Below are 22,750 nucleotides of genomic sequence, written 5' to 3'. Positions count from 1 at the left end.
TTTTGTTTTCTCAACTCAATTAAATATAAATATTTAAACTGAAATAAATATTAATAAACTCATAATAATGAATAAAGAATTCAATTAGGTCAGATAAAAATTCGGGATGTGACACTTGGTCTACTTTTGATTTTTTTCTTCCGCGTTCGTTCTCGTTGAGTTTTGTAGTCTTATGAAAGGTCACTTTGGCGTCTTAGAGATGTATTGCATCTCTAGAGACTTGGTTTCTATTTTTTTCACTTTCGCATTTGGGATTCGTTATCGGGTCAACTTTTGGTTCATCACAAGACGCACTAGCTTGAAAAACCAAGGCTATCATAATAAAATTACAAATTTAACCTCCTAACTAAATTTAATGGACTAATCTAACTTCTTCATCTCTTTTATATATATAAATATAGTTTATATATAATAATACTTATACCACCATAACCACCACCACAACATAAAAATAAAAAATAATGAATAAAGATAAAAATATTATTTTTTTTGAAAAAAGCCAGATAACTGTACACCATCATAACCACTATTACCACACCCAAACAGCACAGTAGAAAAAAAAATTGAAAACAACCATGACTAACCCATACTTATACGTCCCGAACATCACTAGAACCACCACCACACCAAAACACCACCACTAACACACTCATACGCTACCAGAACCACCACCACCACCATAATAGAAAAATAAAAAATAAAATAAAATTTGAAACATCCTGATAATCACCATAACAACCACCACCAAAGTAGGAAAAAAAATAAAAACAATCATGGCTAGCCTAGATCCACCACAACAGGGAAAAAAAAAAAGAAAAAAAAAAAGAAAGTAGTCATGTCCGAGATCGGGAAGAGAGAGAGGGAGTGTCGGCAGCTAGATACTAAAATGAACAAAACAAAAAAAAAAAAATTTGTGAGTTAAAGATTAGGGTAGAGACAGAGGCTTAATGATAGGAGTAGTTTCGTCAATTAACAAGGCTGATATTTTGTAAATTAATTGAATTAAATAATTAGGAACAAATATGACATTTGAAATCCCAGGGGGTGTCAGTGTTGAAAATGCCGTTGACTTGCATCTGAGTGACTTTGACTGAAATCTCAGGGAGTGTCAATGCAATTTACTCTACTTTATTTGTACAAATTGCTTAAAGGAAAGAACAAAAAAAAATTACAAGAAGTTGTGTCGTTTATTTAATGAGTAATGATAAGGAATCCGACAGTCGGATATATTGACTAAATTTATGTTATTAGAAAATTATGTTATAATGAGATCATTATTCATTCATCACTCACATAAATCAGTCGAATACATTTGAACTATTTATTATTATTTTTATTTAATATATAAAAAATATTTAATTAAACGAGTCTAAATAAGCTGTAAACGAATTAACATAAATCAGTCAATACTTTCGAAAGTCAGACTATTTATTATTATTTTTATTTAATATATAAAAATATTTAATTAAATGGATCTAAATAAAATTTAATACATAAAAATATTTAATTAAACGGATCTAAATAAACTGTGAACGAATTAACATAAATTAGTCGGATAAAGTTGAACAATTTATCATTATTTTTATTTAATTTTTAATTAAACGGGCTGTAAATGAATTAACAAGTTAAATATAAATACGACATGCTGATTCAATTTAAAAAATAAAAAAAAAAATCCAAACTTGCTTATGTCGTAACAATCTCCCTTTCTACAATTGTGAAGTCTGAAAAGTCAGATAGTTGGATCTAGTTGGATTGTTTGGTCTTACAAATCCGTGGGCTTGTTACAAACCAATGGCTTTGAAGCCCCCACAACAAAGTACACAAATGCGTAATCCTCAGCCTTGTAACCTGCGAGGCTGCGATCGAATCTCAAACTCGTAAGACAAAAGTTGAAAACTCACTCCACACGCGTGTTGGTGGCACGTAAGCTGAGCCTTACACGTGCTAAGCCCAACTATACGTACATGTCCTACTGAACACACAAAAAAATCATAACAGAAGAAGATTTCGGGAATAAAGCGGCGAAAGCGAAAACCAGAGGATCTAGGGTTTCCTTGGATCTCTCATCTCCATATCCATCGATACACATATACACATATATTTATGTCGTTGGTTATCCTTTGTGTCTCCGTCCGTTCTGATCGTGTTAAAATTGGACCAAATTAGATCTTTTAAGTAATGCTATGAACTAGGGTATCGAATTTGGATTGATCGATTAGAATAACGTGTCTTTTGATAGTCGAATCTGTATTTGTAAATATGCGAGGATTGCCGCAATCAAAAAAGGTTTCCTGGGCTTCAGATGTAAACCTTTGTCAGGTAAATCTTTAAAAATGTTCAATTTCATACCTTTTTTTGAATAAAATTTTATTCAGTTCAGTTGTACAAGTTAAACACACATGAACAGTTTGTGTAATAGCCAAACAATTAATTTGTCATTTTTTTTAATTGCATCTCGATAAAATCTTTAATCGAGGAAAAACTTGACAATTTTGTTTGGGATGTTAAATGGAATTGAACTGATCTTCTATGCATCATATCACCTTTAAATGCATTAGTTTGTCATCATGTAAGCTTATCAAAGGAAAAGGAAAAAAAAAAAAGTTCAAATTTTTTATTTTTGATTTCTTGGTTGAAGCTCTGAACCAAGTATATCCTGACACTTGTAACTGTACTTGTTTTACCTTTTCTGAGTCATGGTTTATTGAAGTCTCTTGGGTGATACTTAATACAAAGGAATAAGATTCGGATATAAAGAGAGTTGATCTGTTGTTGTTGTTTCTTAATGTGTGGCACCATCACAAACATTTTTGTGCAAGGTTATGAACCGGTATGGTCATTTTTAATGTTTAAGTTGATAGATTGATGGGTATGATTACATCCTCCCATTTCTACAATGCAAGGGTTGCATAAAAAGATTGTTTAAAAATAGTATGAAGATTTGTTGACTCGGTAGTCGAATGATGTTATGTCAAAACCACTTGGCATATGTAGCTGAAGCAAATATGGAAGGAAGCTCTATGTACATCAATCAACATATATTTTTTCTTGTTCAAATCAAGAGGAATTGTTGGTTGAAGTTGATGAGAGGAGCTAGAGTTAGCACTTTCAAAGAACAAATTTACGGGGAAGTCATAATAAGATGATATAGTTCTAAGCAACCAATGATTTGAATGAATTAAGAGGAGGGTTGATTATAATTTGATGTATTTGTCAATAAATTCCAAGTTGCAACGGAGATGTTGTAATGGATTGGCAACAATACAAGAGAAGATACAGAGAACAACATATCTATGTGAGAGTAGCTGGAATTAGCACCTATCAACGACGGATTACACCAATTTCTTTTAATATGATATTTTTATGTGCAATTGACTTCAGTGACGGGATGAACCTAGTAGGGTTGATTCAAAACAAAAGCTTTACTAGGACAAGAGGAAGATGAAAAGAGCATGTCAATTGGGCAAAAAGGTTGGATCCCACTCCAAGAAGGTAGGATCGAGGTAAAGAAAGTGGAAATGTAGCATGATGGACGCTATTTCTTAGATTTGTATTTGAAGGAGATAAATATAAGTTGTTTCACTAAAAGCATTTTTGCATGGAGTTGGAAATGAATATAAGAAAAAGAACATATATTATCATCACATTAGCTTCTTTAAATCTTAATGTGATACTATTATTTCGGAGTAGTTTATGGAGTTGTTATGAAGTCGATCTTCAATCCATATACATGCTTGTTTTCATTTGGGAGTTCAAGAAAGAATCTGTTGGATGCTATATTAAGCTTCTCAATCTGAGTAAGCGTTGAGGTTTGAGTTGTCATTTATATGATGACCCTCCCACTCTATAACTGTCCTAGAGCTACCCAGATTATCTATAGGTTTGTACATCTACATTCTTCCCTTGAAGTGCTATAGTATTTGATGGCATCTTTCTTTTTGGGAGCTCTTTAATTCTGCTAGTGATGGTATGGCACTTTTTATGTAGAGTTATTGCATGAAACCAGGTTTACACACTGTACAACTTTAAATGAAATGAGTGACAATGAATCGAATGAATATAACTGTAATATAGTGACCAATTATGGCCTTTTCTTTTTTTCTTTTCTTGCCAAGTAACACGGCTATATTAAAAAAAAAAAAAAAGAAAAGAAAAGAAAAAATGCTTTTGTATCCAACAAAAAGATTTCCCTGTACAACTTTGAATGAAATGAGTTATGATGTATCGAATGAATATAAATGTAATATAGTGACCGATTATGGCTTTTTTTCCCTTGCCAAGTAACACAGCTATGTTTAAAAGGAAAAATTGCTTCTGAGATCCAACAAAGAGATTATGTCAGATAATACTCAGTAGCTCGAGCTGTGATAAGAGCAAAACCCTTAGTTCTAAGCGTTTGTGATACCTTACAGTGGTGGCTGCTTCATTATATTGGTACTTATTTTTCTGTTGTTGGTGTCTAAATTCCGCTTTAGGTTTTCCTATTGAGTCCTAAAAGAATCAAGAAAGGACCTAGGCTTGAGTTTTCATGTGATAAATCTTAATTATGGACTACTACATTTTTTTCCTATCAGTTTTATTTTTTTAGGTGCTTCAGGAAATAGAAGGACAGAACCACAATGCTTCTAAAGGTCTTCCTCAAATGAAAAGCAGCCCTATAGGCAAAGGAAAAGGTCTGGTATTTCCTATGTGGTTGGTTTCAAATTTCAACTCAAGTAGTCTCTTTCCTTGGGTTTCTCTGTCCTTGGAAAGAAAGTTTCATACACAATTCCTTCTTGTAAGACTGTACCCCATCTAACAAATTCAGCCTCTGTTTATGAGGCTTTAGCAGTGAGAAGTAAGCCCTTTGTAATCCCATTGACTTTTTCTCTTTCCATGATCATGTTTAATGGAATCTAGGAATCCATGATAAAACTTTAAAGTTCTCTTCCCCATGCCAATTCTGAACCAGTTTGTTTACTTCCCAATTCAGCAGTAATTTTGGATGCCTAGTGTTTCCATATATCCCCATACCTAAAGTCCTCTATCATCCCCAGACACAGCGTCATCTACCTGTCCGTTGACATCAATTTTTTCTTTTCAGAATCCAGCAGTCACAGAACTTTATTTGACAAATTTACTTTGTGGCTTGGATTGTGGAATTCGTGGGATAGCCAAGGCTTGAGATAGTTGTTTGTTGTCCAGGACAGTGAAGTTTCAATTATTCCCATTGTCTCTCAAGGTAAGCTGAAGGCAACCTTGGCTGTTTGGGTGAAAATGTTAAAGGTGATCCACTTACAAGATGTAGTTGTTTGGCTGCACGGAGGGTTTAAAATCTTATAGAGAGACCTCTACGTTAGAGGATTAACAGTACAGTAGCACATTTGCAGTGGGTTGTCTGCTATTATTAGGCACTGATGTGGCATTATTGACAGTAGCTGTCATCCTTTTCAATCTGTTGGACCAAAAATTATGTCCAACCAACCAAAGAAAGGGACACAATCTTTGAGGGCTTCGGCCTCCATATCTAATCCAATGACAGATTTCCATTATTGGTTGGGAAGGTTTATTGAGATAGAGCAGCCTTTTTTAGTGGTCGTATAATCTGGTTGAGCCCCATATGGCTGTGTCCGCTGATAGAGCCTGGGATAGAAGTGGAAACATATATATTGTACGCGAATGATTTTCGGTCGCACAGACCACTCATACGTGGTTTGGTGACCTGGCATGGATTGCTGATTTGGCAAACAGTGTGAACATCACATCCTTGATGATTGGTTGGGGTAAAAAGAAGTATGAAGGGAAGTAACACTTGATATCCAATTATTCTGATCTTCTCACAAACTAACGAGGTAACAAACGCTCAATTTCCAGGATTAAAGATTAATATTATTTGCCCGAGTTACCTGGACAACACGATGGACTACTGAGATCTCTAAGATGAATTACCATCCTTTTTCCCTTGACCTCGCTCAAGGAGAGAGAAAGAGAGACTGATGACCCCTTTGAGTAACACACAGCCAAGTCTCTCTTTTGGTTTGTCTTCTTGTAGAAAATGATCATCAAGCCTCATTAATGAACCATCTGGCTTTACTAAAGCCATTATACAACATTAATTAGCCATCTTAACTCTAGTTATACCTTGTGTAGACTGTGTTAGACCCACAAGAAGCCATCCCATCAATCTGCAAGGAGCCTGAATGCTTCATTACAGTCCGTCCTCTGTGTCAACCAATTGGAAGTGTTTGACCACTTCCCTGCTGCCTATAGATATGCCTTTTGCATTCTGTTCAGAATAACTGCCCAACACAACCTTCTCACCACTGAGAGCCAACTCTCTCTCTCTCTCTCACACACACACTTGCTTGGCCTCCAACTAGCCTAGTCCACTTGGGATGAAACAGGATTTTGATTAGCTTCCCTCAAGTGAAAGCAGGAGGTGGATTAGCCTAGCAACTACTAGAATATCTCTGGAAGCCAAGAAACTACAGTCCTTCTCTTGACAAGAGAACTAGCAAACGTCACATTTCATTTTCTCATTCAACATTGTTGGCCATTGTTAGATTAGAGCCCAATGGTCAATTGTAGCTTCTATTCTCTCAGCTAAAGTGGAGTCACTAGTTCATTAATTTTTGCAAGATGAAATTCTTGGTCATTGCCAATTTTTTTTTTTTTTTTTGGGGGGGGGGGGGGGGGGCGGGGTTGGGGGGGTGTATACCGTACGAAGACCTACTGATCTTGGAAGTTTACCGTCTCATGGTGAGCGGCAAGGTGGCATTGGCATACCCCACGAGTCCCACGAGTCTCGGCCTTAACATAGAACCGAGCTTCCGCCCGAGCAGTGTGGTGATATAGAATGTTTGGTTCCTTTTTAGTGCCTGGATACTGCCAAAGTTTAGAGAACGCAATCCTGGTTAATCTCAGCAGCTCTACTAAGGCCAAGGCTGCAATTATATATTCTGAGGTAGACTTGCCCGGGCTCAGCCAAGGGATGGATTTTCCAATAATAACCATATGTCAATGTCATTGAAAAGTTGTATGTGCATGCATCTGATTACACCTCTGTAGTTCTACAGCTATGTTTTATTTTCATCTACAATTAATGTTCACATAATTGATACCATTTTTTCGGATGGGTATTGTCTGTCTTGTTCAAGCAGACTGTCTCATGCACATGCTTTTTTGGAACAAATGGAATGATTTGATCCTTAATGTGTCAATTTGTTTTCACTACATCTTTTGTTGAGGGGACTGGAGGCGGTGTGATAGGCTGCCTTCTTTCAAGTGTTGTGATTGGTTTAGTAAATTGTATGGCTAGTGTAGTGAATTAAGTAGAAATGTATTCTAGGTCATATCATATGTGCTGTTCTTATTGGATGGGTATGCATCAGATTTGGGGTCTCTTGCCCTGAATTTTCCCTTTACTGAAATTGCATCAGTGGCTTGTGGCAGGTTGTAGTCATGGATGTTTGGTGGCATTGTCCCCCATCTCTTTCAATCCTCCTTGATACAGCTCCTCTGGTGCTGGAGAATGACATTTCATTTGGTAGAGGATGAAGGAGGGGGCATGTGCTTATTCAAGTTTTAAGAAATCAGACTCCCTTTCCTGTATATGTATATTTTTACTTTTCTTTTGTCGTGTGGAGGTGGAAGGATGGAGTCTATTGCTTACTTTGTTTGACCAAGCTCTCATCAACTGGTTGAGGGAGGGTGTAAAATGTATCTAGGATCAACTTCATCATATATCATATTCTAATCGATTACTTAAGTGTTAGTAAATTGTTACCTTTTTCGTAAATAGGTAAAGCTGTTTCTATCAGAGGAATCCCCTTCAGAAGTTGGATTGGGAGCTCAAGATCACCTTCAAGCAAAAGCATCATGGCCACACCAGTCAACCGGAATGGGCTTTGGTGACAATTTGCCACCTGGCTTTGAAGGAGCTCATCCTGCAAACCTGTTGAAGAATAAGTTGTCCCAAATTCCTGTTATCAGATGGAAATGTCCTCCCAGGGTAAGTCACTGTGTTATTGAGTGCTTTAGTGTGAGTTTATCTTCTTTTCAAACTTTAAAACTATCATGGTTAAAATTAATAGACAATTTATCTACAACATACATAAGTTAATTTTGAAACTAATTATTGATCTTTATGTTGTTAGAGTTTTTTTGTTAAAATGAGCAGAAAGACCATATGAAACCTAAACATAATCTTAGTTATATTTTTATCCTGGTTTTGTGACTGATTCTCTGTTATTGACTACTCTTTTTTTCCCCATTCATTTTGATCACTAGCTCTTTTATTAAATTAAATTTATTTATTTTACCTCCAATTAGTTTAGTGATGTTATAGAAACTAGAGTTGTATTTCAACCATCTAAGTGTAAAAGTTTGTCAAAAGAAAGCTAGCATGTAACTGGAGTGCAAAATGAGAGATAAAATTTGATGTAGCATTCATAACATGGTAGAATTAGCACCAATTTGAGTTAAGATGAGAGATAGATAACTGACTAATATGTTATGGTTATGTGCGGTGAAGAAAATTGGAAACGTGTGATTTGACTAAAATTGTTTTCAATGGCAAAACATGATTCATGTAGCTGGACAAGGTCTTTTGAATTGAGTTTAATTAGCATATAATGGCACACACACAAACACTTTGGCCTTCCTCGTGCTGTAAGGTATTTAGAGGACTTGACATCAATAATGTCATCTCCTATTCCATCATATTCTTGAACCCACTCCGAACTATGGTGAAAATTTGATTATTGAAGCTAAGATAATACGGATTGCTTGCATTTCCTTTCCTGATAGCAAGGAATCACTCTGGAAGGTGGTTAATAGTATCAAGCAATAAGGGAAGTCTAAATCCTTGTCAATAGCATTGCTCAATTGGAGTCTTTTGCTTGTAAAACGCTTGCAAGTTAATGCTTGTTAACTTCATGAGTTGCTGACCAGCAAGGACCATAGTTGTTAAAGCCGTGCCTAGGCTCCAAAAGAGCCTCAGGCTCGTCAAGTCTCAGCTAGAGCGCCTCAACCTAGTACAGGCCAGGCCCCTTCAATCATGCTCACCTAAAGCCCTCAAGCTCATGCTTTTTAGTAGGCTCCAGCCTCAAAAAGGGCACGCCTTGTATTTTTTAATCATTTATTTCCTTTTTATTTAATCACTACTATATTAAAATGTTCTATATCATATATTTTATTGTTTAACCTTATGAAATATTTGACAAAAGTTATAAATTTATGGTTCACTACATATATTAATTGCAGTTAATGCTTGATCCTAAATATATATAATAATATATGTTTAAATATGCAATATATTGTGCCTTGCGCTTAGGCTCCAGAAGGCCTTTGGTGCCTTATGTTGTGTTTAGTAGGAAGGAAGGAAGAGTTGTGGAGAGAAAATAGGAAGGAAGGAATGAAATTCCTTTGTTCGGTAGAAATGATATAAAGAAGTCATCCTTCCTCCTTTACAAATTTTCATCTGTCCAAAAATGGGTGGAAGAAAGGAGGGAAGACAAGTGGACTGTTATAGAAGCTTTAAATTAAATACTATCATAAATTATACAAGTTTTAAATTACAGTACCATCCTCTATAAATTACAATATTATAAATATTATTGGATATAATGGTATAAACAATTAAACTTTCTCTTTCATTCTCTCGTAACAAACATAGGGAATTATAATCTTATTCTCTTCTATCCGATCGAACAAAAAGAAGGAAATACAAAATCTCTTCCCTAGGGATGTCTTATCCATTCCTTCTTCTCTCCCTTCCGTCCAATTTTTTTTCTTTCCTACCGAACATAGCATTAGTGTGCCTTGAGCCTTTAATAACTATGGCAAGGGCAACATGATTCTGGGTCAGATTTTGCTTTCTCACGATAATAATGTGTATAATTTTATTTATTTATTATTTTTTATGTTTAGCAGATTTATAACATTATTCTTAGTTCATGTTTGTTGCCATTTTGCAAGGCTGTCGTGGTCTGATATCTCTGCTCCGATTTCATAAATTGTTTACTTCACCACATGCATTTTCAAGATTTGATAATTTAAGGTTGTAAACACCAGTCAGGCAGTTGCATATATAATCACATGAAATAGGTTAAAAGGGTTTTAAATGTCAAAGTTACATAAAATCATTCTTTTGAATGCTTCCTATCGTCACCAAGCTTACAATTGCAAGAACTAGTGAATTGTTGTTGTCATTGACAATGTTAACTATCATCTACTCTAAAAGGTTAAGCTATTAGAAAGGGTGTAATTTTAATATTTAAATCCTCTAACATGCCCCCACACATGTGGCTTTCTTTTTGGTCTAACGCTTGTTTTTTAATTCTGATTATCAGGGTGATAGTGAGGTTTGAACTCTAGACCTTGCTTTGCTCTCATACCATGTTAACTGCCATCTACTCTAAAAGTTTAAGTTGTCAGAAAAGGGTGTAATTTTAATATTTAAATCCTCTAACAGACAACAATATGAAAACATATTGATCTAAAAAAGCTGTATGCGGCTCAATGGAATTGTGCAGCCCAGGCATCAATTGTTGCTATGACTTTTTGCCTGCACAGTTCTTTTTGAATGTAAAAATGCTACCTTCCTTATCAAGTCGATTTATTTTTGCCTTGCCTTTCTCAACAATGCTGGACTTCAGTTGCCTATTCCTTTTCTTTTATCCAATTCCGTCTGGCAGACGGGTTAAAGTTTGCCAATAAAAATAACAGTCTTCAAAGTTACACATAGTGGCATGTTTAATTCTACAAAAACAGTTGCACATGCCTAATTGAACTCTTTTATTGGTAAAAAGGACCACTTATCTTCTCCTCTTTTGTCGTGTTTAAGGTTTCAACTTTTCCACTTTGAAGGCCATAAGGTGTTTCCAAAGCCTCATCAGTTTCCACTAATAAAATCTCGTCTTATTCGACTTCTTTTATTTTTCCCTGTCATCTTGATGAAAAACCAATAGAAAAACTATAATATAGACATAACAAATCAGTTATAAAATTTTCAAGCGACCAATTTTTAAGACAATGATATGCATGAGGGAACATGTGTTATTCTCATAGTTAAAGGCGTGACTAGATCCAAAAATGCCTTAGGCTCCCCAAGCTTCAGCTGAAGCATCACTAAGGACCTTTATTTTAATTGATCAGTAATGTATATATTTTTTCTTTTCATGGTGACCATCAATTGACATACTCTAGATCATATCGGGGTCATATTAACGGAACATATTGCTAATACTATTGGATATTTTGTTCTCGGTATTCACGAGTTTATGTTTAGTTACTTGCAATAAATGTGTTTAGTTCTTGGCTGTGAAATTATATGACAGGATAATATATGTTAGAAATCTATATGATATGATAATAGTGTTTTATGTTTGCACATATACGATTTAGTTGATGCATGTGCATATTAGAAAGATATATGCCCATTGTTATAGCCAAACCTTACCTTCCTAGTTGATATGCCTAAAAATTCTTCTTTCTTTTCAATAAATATGACCATTATAACCATGCAGTTGCATATATATATATATATATTGGCAAGTGGCTACATAATCTAATCTGGTGATGTTAATTTGAGAATAGTTATGCAACTTTGCTGCGTGCAAGGACACACTTTTTGCAAAAAGGTAGGTCTCTATCCCACTTAGTCCCTCCTAGCACCCTTGTTTCAAGGAAACCAACTGTGTATAATGTAGCCTTTTAGATATTGTCGAAGATACGTAGGAGTCACTGTAGAGTGGAAAGATAGGGATTTCTACTAGAGCAACCAACTACCAGGTGTCTAAATGACTATTTGATGATTAAGCGTGGTGTTGAAAAAAAAAAAAAAAAGAGGAAAGAAAAGAAACTGCATTATTTTAATTGTCTTTGGAGGTTTTCTACCCTTAAAATAATAATGCAATCCATAAGAGTCCTAAAGAAGAGGAAATTCAAACTTCATAGAAAGCATATTTTGGGTGATTGGTCTAATTTCGAGGCAAGACTGATTTGACACCTTACATGGCAATTTTAATTTTGAGTCTACTCTTAGTTTGTGTTTCCTCGAGTAAATATTTTTTTAGTTCAATTTTGGTAATTTTTATATTTTCTTGGTACGAGCTGTACTGGTTATAGTATCAATATTAACCGTTAAATAACATAAATGCTATTGTATAAGGGTCCCATATTGATTTATATTCGAATTTATTGGGGCGTAAAAAGGTCGAAATTATGGTTGTCAACCAATACCCCCGAAGCAAGTAAAAAAATGAGTCATCGCCAACTGATTTGGATGCTAGAATAACAGGATCTATGGATTATTTTCAGTTCTATGCTATCAGGTATGCAATATCTGTCATCTAATGTTTTTATTTTGTAATTTTAGAGGTTTTAGTTTTCTTAATAAGTATTGTATGAATATTTTATGAATACCCATGGATCTTTGTGCTGTGACATATTAGAATCATTGGAACCTGCACACCATTCTTTTTGGTGGGAAATTGACTTGTGAATCAATGAGCTATAAAATGTTTGGCTATAATTTTATGATTTATGATTCATAGTTGCATTTTCTAGTTATTACTTATATTCTATGAAGCACGGACACAGACACGGAATACGGGTACGACACGATACGGACACAGCGATACGACAAATGTCAAAAAAATAGGACACAGGATACGGGTACGACATGTTACGGACACAGCGATACAACAAATGTCAAAAAAATAAGACATGGACACGGTCACACGGCAAGGATATGGTAATAAAATAATAATATATATATTTTTATTTTATGTATAAATTATTATTATTTTATTATTATTATTATTTTTTTAATCAATTTCTTATATATATTAATAAAAACATCTCATTTAGATTAGGCCCATCACATAACTCACATAGGCCCACAGCCGAAATCTCATTACTATATATATATTTGTAGCCAAACAAGACACAATCTGTGACCAAACAGACTGACAGAAGATAAGATGTAGGGCAGTGTGGCAAAACAGTCTCTTATTCCTTCTCTGTTACACTTCGATGCACGCCTCGTTGCTCTTCCAGTATTCTTTCTCATCCTTTCCATCTGCGTATCTCTCTGTATATCATCCCTCACTTTGATCTCCCTCATCCCATCCATCTCTTAGATGGATATATGCATACATCCACATCAACTATCAAATGGGTCTTTTACATACGATTTCTCCACTCAGATCTGGCTCATTTTTCATCTTCTTCCTCCATATTTGAAAAACAGAAGTCTTCCAGTGTGTCCCTCCGCCGTGTCGCAGCAGTGTCTTCGGTGTATCCCAATGGTGTCGAGACGTGTCCGGTGTACTAAAAAAAAAAAAAAATAGGACACGTCCTAAGGAGTGTCGGACATGTGTCCAAACCTTGGATACGCGTGTCCGTGTCTGACATGTGTCCGACACTGGTACGGCTCCCATATGTGCCGTGTCGGTGCTTAATAGCTTATATTAATTAGTGCAAATTGCAATGTTCTTCTCAATATATGGCACCAGTTCTGAGTTTGAATTAAAATAAATATGAAGTCCAATCCAATTCATGAAATATCTTTTTAGGTGTCGTAATATTGAAAAATAAATAAAAACCTTAAAAGGTGGTGTGTGTATCATTGATTTTTTAGTGGCTTGTTAACAGAATCGATAACTGATTCTGTTATAGTGCTGCCCGATATTGTGGATATCCTCACTCTCTATATATGATATGCTCGGACATATGTAAGTAACATGTCTTGTATGTTGCCTCTTGCAATGGACTTTTGTCCAGTAACGGAGTTAGGAAATGTTTTGAGAGAGAGCGACTTTGAACAATAATAAGATAAAAATAAATAAATTCAAACCACCATAATAAAATAAGAATTTTAACTTAATAGATATGGGTCACTTGGACAATTAATCTTTAGCTTTTCAATAATAAGTTAGATTTAAAGTCAACTTGACTGCAAATTTTGGTTACAGCAGAGTCTTGGAAAACAAATTGAGTTCTCTGATCAGCTTCTCTGAGTGAATCAATAGCAATCTTGCATTTGGAGGCATGCAAATTGAGTTCTCTCCTAGAGAGAAGAAAAAGAAAAAAGAGATGAAATTCTTCATCTCTGTTTTCAGAAATCGTATGTACAATCAATGTGATATATAAAGAGTGACATAAATTTTAGAGAGAGAATGTTAAAAGAGTAGTGGAGGCATTATTATAATATTGAGAAACTCTCAAGAATGTACTGCCTCAGTCCCAGAATAAGTGTCCACCTTTCCATATTTAGCTGTCCCAATTCAAAGTTCAATGTACTATATTTTACGACATTCCCAATTTACCCATCTTGCGTTGAACTTATTAAAACAATTAAATGTAAAACATCATCATATCACTGTGAACCCACAATGTCAGATGATTCTCTAATACTCCCTTTGTCCCAAAATACTTGTCCATCTTTCTATTTTGGGATGTCCCAAAAAACATGTCCCATTCCAAAATTGGGTGTACTATTTTTAAGAACATTCCCAAACTATCCTTGTAACTAAACAAGTGCATTAATTACGAAGCACTATTTTGTCTTCCTATCAATACAATAAAAAACTATTAAAACTCCCCTACCATAAAAAGTTGGATTCCCCAAGCAGGACATGTATTTTGGGATAGAGGGAGTATGGTTATTACTTCTTTTGGACATGCATGTGTACATGTGTGTGCTATCATATGTGCACGCGCGCGCGCGCGCATGTGCTTGCGAAAGGATTCATTCTTTGCATTTGCTTATGATTCCAACTTGTTTTATTATTATTTTTTTCTCAAATTTGGAAGAACTTAATTAAGAATATAATTAAGAATATATGGAAAATCTTATAGCTAAAAAAAGTCTAATTATTCACTGTCATATCTTTATGGAGAAACATTTTGTATTTGCTGAAAATCCATAGACCCATGAATCCAACAAGGTTATTCACAAAAGCGGTTTTGCCATCACTTAAGAAACATACATCTCCATGTAATAAATGCTAGATTGTGTTCTCTGTGAGAAAATATTCAATATCAATGCAGCTTGGTGCGAATATGACTTGTCAGGCATGAGATGGTTCGTTTTCTTTGTAGACTATACCCTGCATCTCCATGTGTATAGGCATAAAATGTTTTACATGGAAAAAGAATTTTCGTGAGAAAATCATTTTTCTTCTTAACTTGGATTTGTATAGATTGAATAATTTTGGATTCGAATTTTTGGATTAGTTGATCTTTTCTAAAAGTTATGTTTATGGTCACAATAGTTAAAAAGTTATATTTATATATACAAGTTAAAAATACATCTATATAAAATATATTTGCACACATGTTACATATATATGTACGAGACTTTAATTAAGATTTAAAATAAGTTTTGATTATGTGCATTGCACTTATACTTCTACTAGTATGTATATTAATATTCACAAGGGCACTGATAATGAAATCTTGCACCTCGTCGGTATTTTAAAAAAAAGGAAGCGATGGAACTGTCATTCCACAACATTATTTTCGATATAACCGCTTGTGCGAATTCACCGTTGCAAATCCACTGAACTGCTTGCGTCAGCTCACCGCACCACTACCAGCTTATCTGCTCCGACTCCATTGTTACGACTGTCGAACCACTTCATTCCCCAGCATTGTCCAGCACCCAGAATCTCATTACTCTCTCTATATATAATTATATGTATATGCACACACAATCCCAACATTTTTTTCCTAGTCCTTCCATTCTCAACCCCACAAAAAACCGTCAGCCAACACGACCATTTTAAATCTGACCACAATCATTTCCTCGTACTTCATCTTCTTATTCTATTCTCTTTCTGTCATTGCATCTAAAGTCTTAAACCCAAGCACTGCCAATGGCCAAAATGCATCAGATCGCGAAAAAAGCCTTCATTAAAGATGATTTTTATTACAAAAACAATTTGAATTAAGGAATTGTGTAGAAGCTGAAAGCGTCCATGTATTGATGATTTCCAAAACAGAGGGATGTAATGTTTAGGGTTCAATCATCATTCATTCGGAATAAGAATTATTAACGTTTTCAAAAATGATATTATTTGGAGTCTTGGACCAATTGTGCAAATACAACAACTATTTCAAATTTAGTATGAATTATTACGGGTCTCATTCCCCTGAAGTTCTCCGATAATAAAATGATAAACTAGAGAGAGATAGGGGTTACTTAGAATAAAACAACCTAAATTACATTCAATCTCTGAATCCAGAACAATTATCTGAAATTCAATAATTTCAGAGGCAAAATCAAGAGAAAAATTAATGAGACAAGGTGTTTGACTTATATATACATATACCTACAAAGATTCAAATACTTATACCTATGATACATATACATAACCTGCGTGTATGTATATCATCTATATATGTGTATGTATACATTGGTAAGTTACACAGGAACTGGAGCGAGCAGAAAATCCGGAGGCATCTTAGAGTTCACCTGGCTGATGGTGCTAGTGGTCTCAAATGGTGATAACCTGGATATATTTGGTGGTATCTCTGAAATAAAGCTTTGTTTATTAGTGCGATATAGAGGATGATATGGACAAGAAGAGGAAGAAAGAGATATGTGGAAATTGCAGATCTTTTCTGCTGCTGAGAAATTATAATGTGTGGACCTCCAGCTTCCATTCTAGGAGCTCAAATAGGCTGCCTAGTCACAATTTTTATTTTTATTTTATATATTGTTTATTAGATTTTCTTTCCTTTTCGCTTTCCTAATTTATCCTAGATAAGTGGCTTCCTGGCTTGTTTCTATGTAAATAAAGAAAATGTGACATAATTACCTAATGGAAAATAATATTCGCAGCAAAAGTATTCTCACTCCACTTGATTTTAGTAAATAATTTTTTTTTTGAGACAACTGCCCGACAAATGGAGTGCAAGTCTGTAAGAATAGATGATTGTGGATTGTGGAGTGTGAGAATGCCTTTGAAGGACGATTATGTCATTTTCTTTATAAAAAATGTGAATGGAGTATGAGAGTACCAGTGCTAAAATCATTTCCCTTGCATAATATGCCTTCAGTTTAGCTCTTTTAGTTATTTTTTTGCTTTCAGATTAGTCTTAAGTTTTTTCTCTTTTTTTGTTTGCTTTTGTTGTTTGGTGTTTGTTTGATTTTTTGCTTTTACCAGCTGCATCGTAACACCAGTAGGATGCTATAAAGTTCTGCTACTTCAACTTATATGCTTTCAGTCTTCAACTCATAACTTAAATGTACAATGCACTGATTAATGACTTGTTTATACAGACGGATTCTTTAATTCACAATAATATTCACAATCATCCCTAAAGACATGCATTAGTGACATACTTCCACGTGTTTTGCACCTACTTATGACTACTTTATACAGACAGCTTGTTATGGATATTGTTGATAATACTAGGACACCCCATAACTTTATTAGAGCCCCCAAATTCCTAAAATCCCATATGTATATTTTTTTCTAACTATAGCCATGTATAATTTGATTAAAATTGTCATTAAAGACACGTTTTAACACCATCGTGGTCTTAGATTGATAGGGAGAGTGTTTATCTGCACTTGTAATGTTAGTTGCTTTAATTTTTGCAACTGCATAATGCAGCCAGATCGTGGTAAAAAACTTGGGTAAGTCCTATTCCTTATTTCAATTGTAAGAAGCTTAAAATGTTTCAGATGTTAGCCAACACCTGAATCAAACGCATCAATAAAAAGAGTTTACTTAGAATCGCTTGAATGTCAAAATAGAGGCTTAATCTCTCTTGTAGCTGCAATTTAATTATGGCAGCAGAAAAACTTTTGCATTGAATATCTAATATTAAAGCCAGAAATTTGTCTTCTAACATATTCTTGCTTCTCTTTGCTTTTCACAGTTTGTGTTGAATTTTACATGGCAAGTGGTTGCTGGGGAAGAAAGCAAAGAAGTGGAGGTTCAAAATCATCGGGAAATGAGATTGCTTGAAGCAGTTTATCCACGTGCATCTGCCATTCCTCCAAAGTGCGATGCTTCTCTTACTTGGCATAGTTCTCTCTCATGGCTTGTACTCTACATTAATCTGAACACTTTGTTTTATTTCATGCAGCCCCTCACTGTTAATGGGCATAGAAGACTCCCATCAGAACGATCAGGACACTCCTCTGGTCCCCATCACTCCCATTGAAGATGAAGAAGCAGCAGCAGATGCATCAGTTGGTTCTGTGGCACCTAGCACTGTTGCCATGATATCACATCCCCCGTATTCAGCCCCTGAAATTCTTCCTGCATCTCAGTGCAGCATCAATTATCCAAACCCTTCAGCCAACGGGAACCCATCAGCTGGAATGGTCATCGGGATGGAACCTAATATTGCAGCGTCTGCATATGCTGCCATGGCAGCCAATGATGAAAGGAGCTTCATTGACCGTGACTTGCTCATCCAAATTCTCAGTAACCAAAATTTGATTGAGAAATTGGTTACGGACCATGGACCGGCGACCAAACTGCAAACAATACAAAATCCAAGTTCAGCTGGGATAATTTTATCCGACCCACCATCTGTTCATGTCAGTAGGACAGAAGCCGGTGCACCTTCGTTAGCAGTTACTCCAAGTGCTCCCTTCTATCCTCCGTTAAATAGGGCGGGACCTGTTTCTAATCCCCAACCTCCACCTGAGATTGTTCCCCTTCCCTCTCCTCCTGCAGGAGCTCATGTGGCCAAGGACATCAACTATTATAAGAGCTTGATTCAGCAACATGGTGGAGAAAAACAAGATATCCTTCCACAATCTGGCGGCCGTCACAACCAGTTACTACCCAGCCCAGAATCAATAAATAACCCTAAACCAAGGGATTTAAAACCCAAGATAATGAAACCTTGCATCTATTTCAACAGTTCAAGGGGATGCAGGCACGGAGCCAACTGCTCATATCAGCACGATGTGTCATCGGCCCCACAGCGGGTCAGTGGCATGCCAGAGGTGCAAAGTGCGAAGAGAATGAAAGTGGATAGAGAGATTGCAGGTACGTAGCCGAGCAGTTGGCATCACGCTGTGTATATTTTTGAAGAGGAATTGCTAATTTGGCTTCCGCAGCCTTCATACTCCTCCTCTGGTCTGCTTTTGCCGAAAATAGGATCAAATTCTATTTATTTGTTTTTCCTGTGTGTTGAACCTTTCTTTGATACTCAAATTATCGATGAGAGCTTCGGTAATCACTCAGCGGTTACCGGGTTTTAGTTAATATAGCTCCCAAAATTTTCCTGTTCCTCCAACTATTAATTATTGCAGTGTTTAGTAATATGGTGAAAATTACTCGGTTTGTAATTTTTAATTGTGTTCTTTAGAAATCATTTTAAAATTAATAAAATATAAAATTTCAGAATCGAGATCAAAGGGGAAAAAACTCAGGATACAAATTTCCATTTGCTAATTTTGGACGGTGAAAAAAAAATAAAAAATGAAGAAAATGAAAAGCTTGAAATGGCAATATCACAACTGATGCATATTCCAAAGATGATAATTCTTTCTTCCCTATTATACGCCGAACTCTTGCTTTTTTATAGGTTTGGTGTTTTTTTTTTGGCGCACTTTACCCTTTTAAATGTGTGTGTGTGTGTGTGTATATATATATAATTATTTATTTCCAACGCATTGGATACTTTGATCTCATATTCAGCACTTTTTTAAAACTTCATGTCACATATTTAAAAATCTTTTATATTTTAAAACATTTGCAAGTATATGTTATACTGTTGGTAAGAAAATTCTAGAATTTGTTCAAATAAGAAGTATTGATGAATATATTGGCAAATTGAGTCCAAATTTTTTTTTCATTAAATATAACTCTCAGTTTTTTATATAAAAATTAAATATGACGGACAGATATCATTTAAATTAATAGAAAATTTACATTCATTTTCCGTATCCGTGTGTATGAAGCATTTACACAAGCAAACCCACGCACAATATCACACATTTTACAATAGGGTTTTCCTATTCCAAATGGTAGTCTACATACGTTAACCTTACTCAAAGTGATGCTGGGCAATTTCGTCCCAGAAAATGATTTTTTTGACTTAGGGGTAGTATTGCAACACTCAAAATTCGAGGGTTTTATGGCAATTATTTTTTGTATTGGTTTTCTGCCAAAAATTTGAACTAGAGGGGTTTTTATGCAATTTTCCCTAACATTAAATATATAAAAATATTCAGAATTTTTTTTTTTGCAAGAATATGTCGTGTCAATATATCTGTATGGAATTACAATCATTTTCGGTTTTCGTGTCTACAAATTTTTTAAATCCATTATTCTTAGTATTCCTTTAATTGTTTCTCTATTGTTCAAAAACACATTTATTTTTAAAAATTGTTTTTAAACGTGTATGGTAATTATTAAAATAGCTTTTAATAGTTACCAAATTTAGCTCATCGTTTGAATAAAGTTAAAATTTGGAAATTTTAAAACTATTTCAAAATGTCAATTATATCATTTTTTATACTTTATACTTAATAAAGTTATTGTTATCAAATATGAAACATCTTATTTAAAGATATTATGTAAAATTAGTTTAAAAAAAATATTATGACAAAATAAATTAGCAAAAGATATTATATATATTTTTTATTTCAACAACAATCCCAAACCGACATAAGTTAAGTTGAGAGCACATTAATCGCAGAAGCAGAAACAATGTATGGTGAAACCATCGCGCAAACATCCTGATTTGGCATTGAATTTGCGACACTCATCCGCACATAACTTGAGCCTTTGTGGTATTGTTAGTCCGGGCCGAACGCATATGTCCGAAGTCAATGTCTTGGCGGTGCAATCCGTCTTCACCGCTTCAGGCCCTGCAAATCCCATTTTTTCCACCACGCTCGTTGATGTGGTAACTGCATTCATATATAAATACACATATATGTATATGTGTGTGTGTCACCATTCTTCAGGAAATAATATTAACCATGGTATGATTATGATCAACAAAAATGCAAGTAGTATTATGTAAAATAATTGCATATGTCATTTTGTCACCACTTACTATAATTGTTAATGCTTATATTAATCATATATATGGAAAATAAATGAAAGGAATAAAATTTACCTGATATGAGAATGAGGAGGATGGAGATAGTTAGAGAGAAACGGATAATATCAGCCATGGTTTTTTTTTTTTTGTAGTTTGTAGGTCAGATAGAGGCTTATTTATAGACGTCGGGACAATTTGGGGTTGGTGAGTATACAAGCCAAAAGAGTGTGTGTGCTATAAAGGTAAGTAGAATATTACATTTACAAAAATATTGATGAAAATTATATATATATATAACGTACACACTCATCAGTCATCGCAAGGTCCACCCAATATTTTTCAAAAATGGTAAGAAGAATTAATATTACATTTATAAGCTGATATGGGAGCTCCACCGATATACCTTGACGCTCCATTTTTTTTTTTTTTTTTTTCTTATTTTAAAATAAAATTACCCAAATGTCTTTATATTACACAATAATTAATTTTTATATTTTTTATGTCATAATTACCCTTATTTGATAAGATAGGATTCTGCTAAAATTTACTTATTATTCTCTTTAACCCACACATCCTTGTATTTGATCTTCTTTAAACTCCCCTTAAATTCATCAATATTATTTTATCTGAAAACACTTCACGTGTTTGATCTTCTTTGAATTCATGCACATTTCATGATTTAGAACACCCTCATAAACTATATTACTATCTCCATATGAATTGAATCGGATCAACTTCAATTCCAACCAAAAACAAATTACTAAAAATATTATAGAAAGTGATTCAACTCAAAACAACTACAAAAGCAATCCAAGACAAATTCAAACTCTGTAACCGAAATGGAAGCTTTTGTTGCTAATCTCTTCACAAGATTTTGTTTATGTAAACTATCATATTGAAAGATTTCTATAGTAATTCTCTGCCATGCGATTAGGTTTGTAGTGTAATTAAACAAACATATAGATTTTTGCGTTTGAATCATTCGTGCACAAAGTTTTTCTTCCTAGCTTTTTTCTGTACAATGAAGGAATTCGATTCAAAGAGTTAAGTAATCTTAAGGTATTGAAAAGATAAAAAAACAAATATAATAGGATGGAAGGATTTTTTTGTAATTTTATTTTTAAAAAATAAAAAAATAAAAGAGTGGGGCGCTATAGAGACTGGTGTGGCTCACCTGATATCTTTCAAAGATGGTAAGAAGAATTAATGCTACATTTATAGATGGTAAGTAGAATATTACATTTATAATTAAAAAACAGTAGGGTGGAAAATATTACATGGTCCATCAGAAATCTTTCAAAGATTTTGTATATAGTGGTAAAAGCGTGATTAAAATCACTTTTGATTTCGGAAGATTTATAGAATTTTAGACAAGTACGAGGGAAAACACTCAGTACTCCTAAATTTATTATTATTATTATTATTATTATTTCTAGAAAACTCTCTACCCTGGCCATTACTTTTTATTACACATAGGCCAATATTTAATATAAAAAAAGTGAAAAATGCCCCCTCAAATAATTTTTTAACCCCGTGCCGTTAATTTTTACTACACATAGGACTACAATTTATAAAATTTTACAAAAATACCCACTAAAATAATTATTTTCTAAAAATCCCTTTACATTTTCCTTTCTTTTCATTCTTCTTCTAAATTTTTACATTCTCTTCAAAAAAAGAAAAAATGCATTCCTTTATTCAAACTATTTTTTTTTCTTCACAATTTGCAAAATAA

General features: G+C 34.4%; 1 protein-coding gene across 2 annotated transcripts; it reads left to right on the top strand.

Moving 5' to 3' along the window:
- The first annotated feature begins 1,976 nt into the window (after positions 1-1,976).
- On the top strand, positions 1,977-19,257 carry LOC132290463 (zinc finger CCCH domain-containing protein 6-like). 2 transcript variants are annotated; one of them, XM_059790102.1, is made up of 5 exons: positions 1,977-2,322; positions 7,435-7,701; positions 7,784-7,993; positions 17,881-18,005; positions 18,091-19,257. In XM_059790102.1, exons 3-5 carry the CDS (start codon positions 7,883-7,885, stop codon positions 19,013-19,015), a joined length of 1,161 nt encoding a protein of 386 aa, XP_059646085.1. In that variant the 5' UTR covers positions 1,977-2,322; positions 7,435-7,701; positions 7,784-7,882; the 3' UTR covers positions 19,016-19,257. The 2 variants fall into 2 exon arrangements, with proteins under 2 accessions (XP_059646085.1, XP_059646084.1); XM_059790101.1 differs by lacking the exon at positions 7,435-7,701.
- The last annotated feature ends 3,493 nt before the right edge of the window (positions 19,258-22,750 follow it).

Source organism: Cornus florida, unplaced genomic scaffold, assembly GCF_030987335.1.
Source record: "Cornus florida cultivar Cherokee Brave unplaced genomic scaffold, ASM3098733v1 CherokeeBrave_3.0.0_Hap2_scaffold_246, whole genome shotgun sequence".
Taxonomy (NCBI): Eukaryota; Viridiplantae; Streptophyta; class Magnoliopsida; order Cornales; family Cornaceae; genus Cornus; species Cornus florida.
This window is presented reverse-complemented; position numbering and strand designations above follow the sequence as displayed.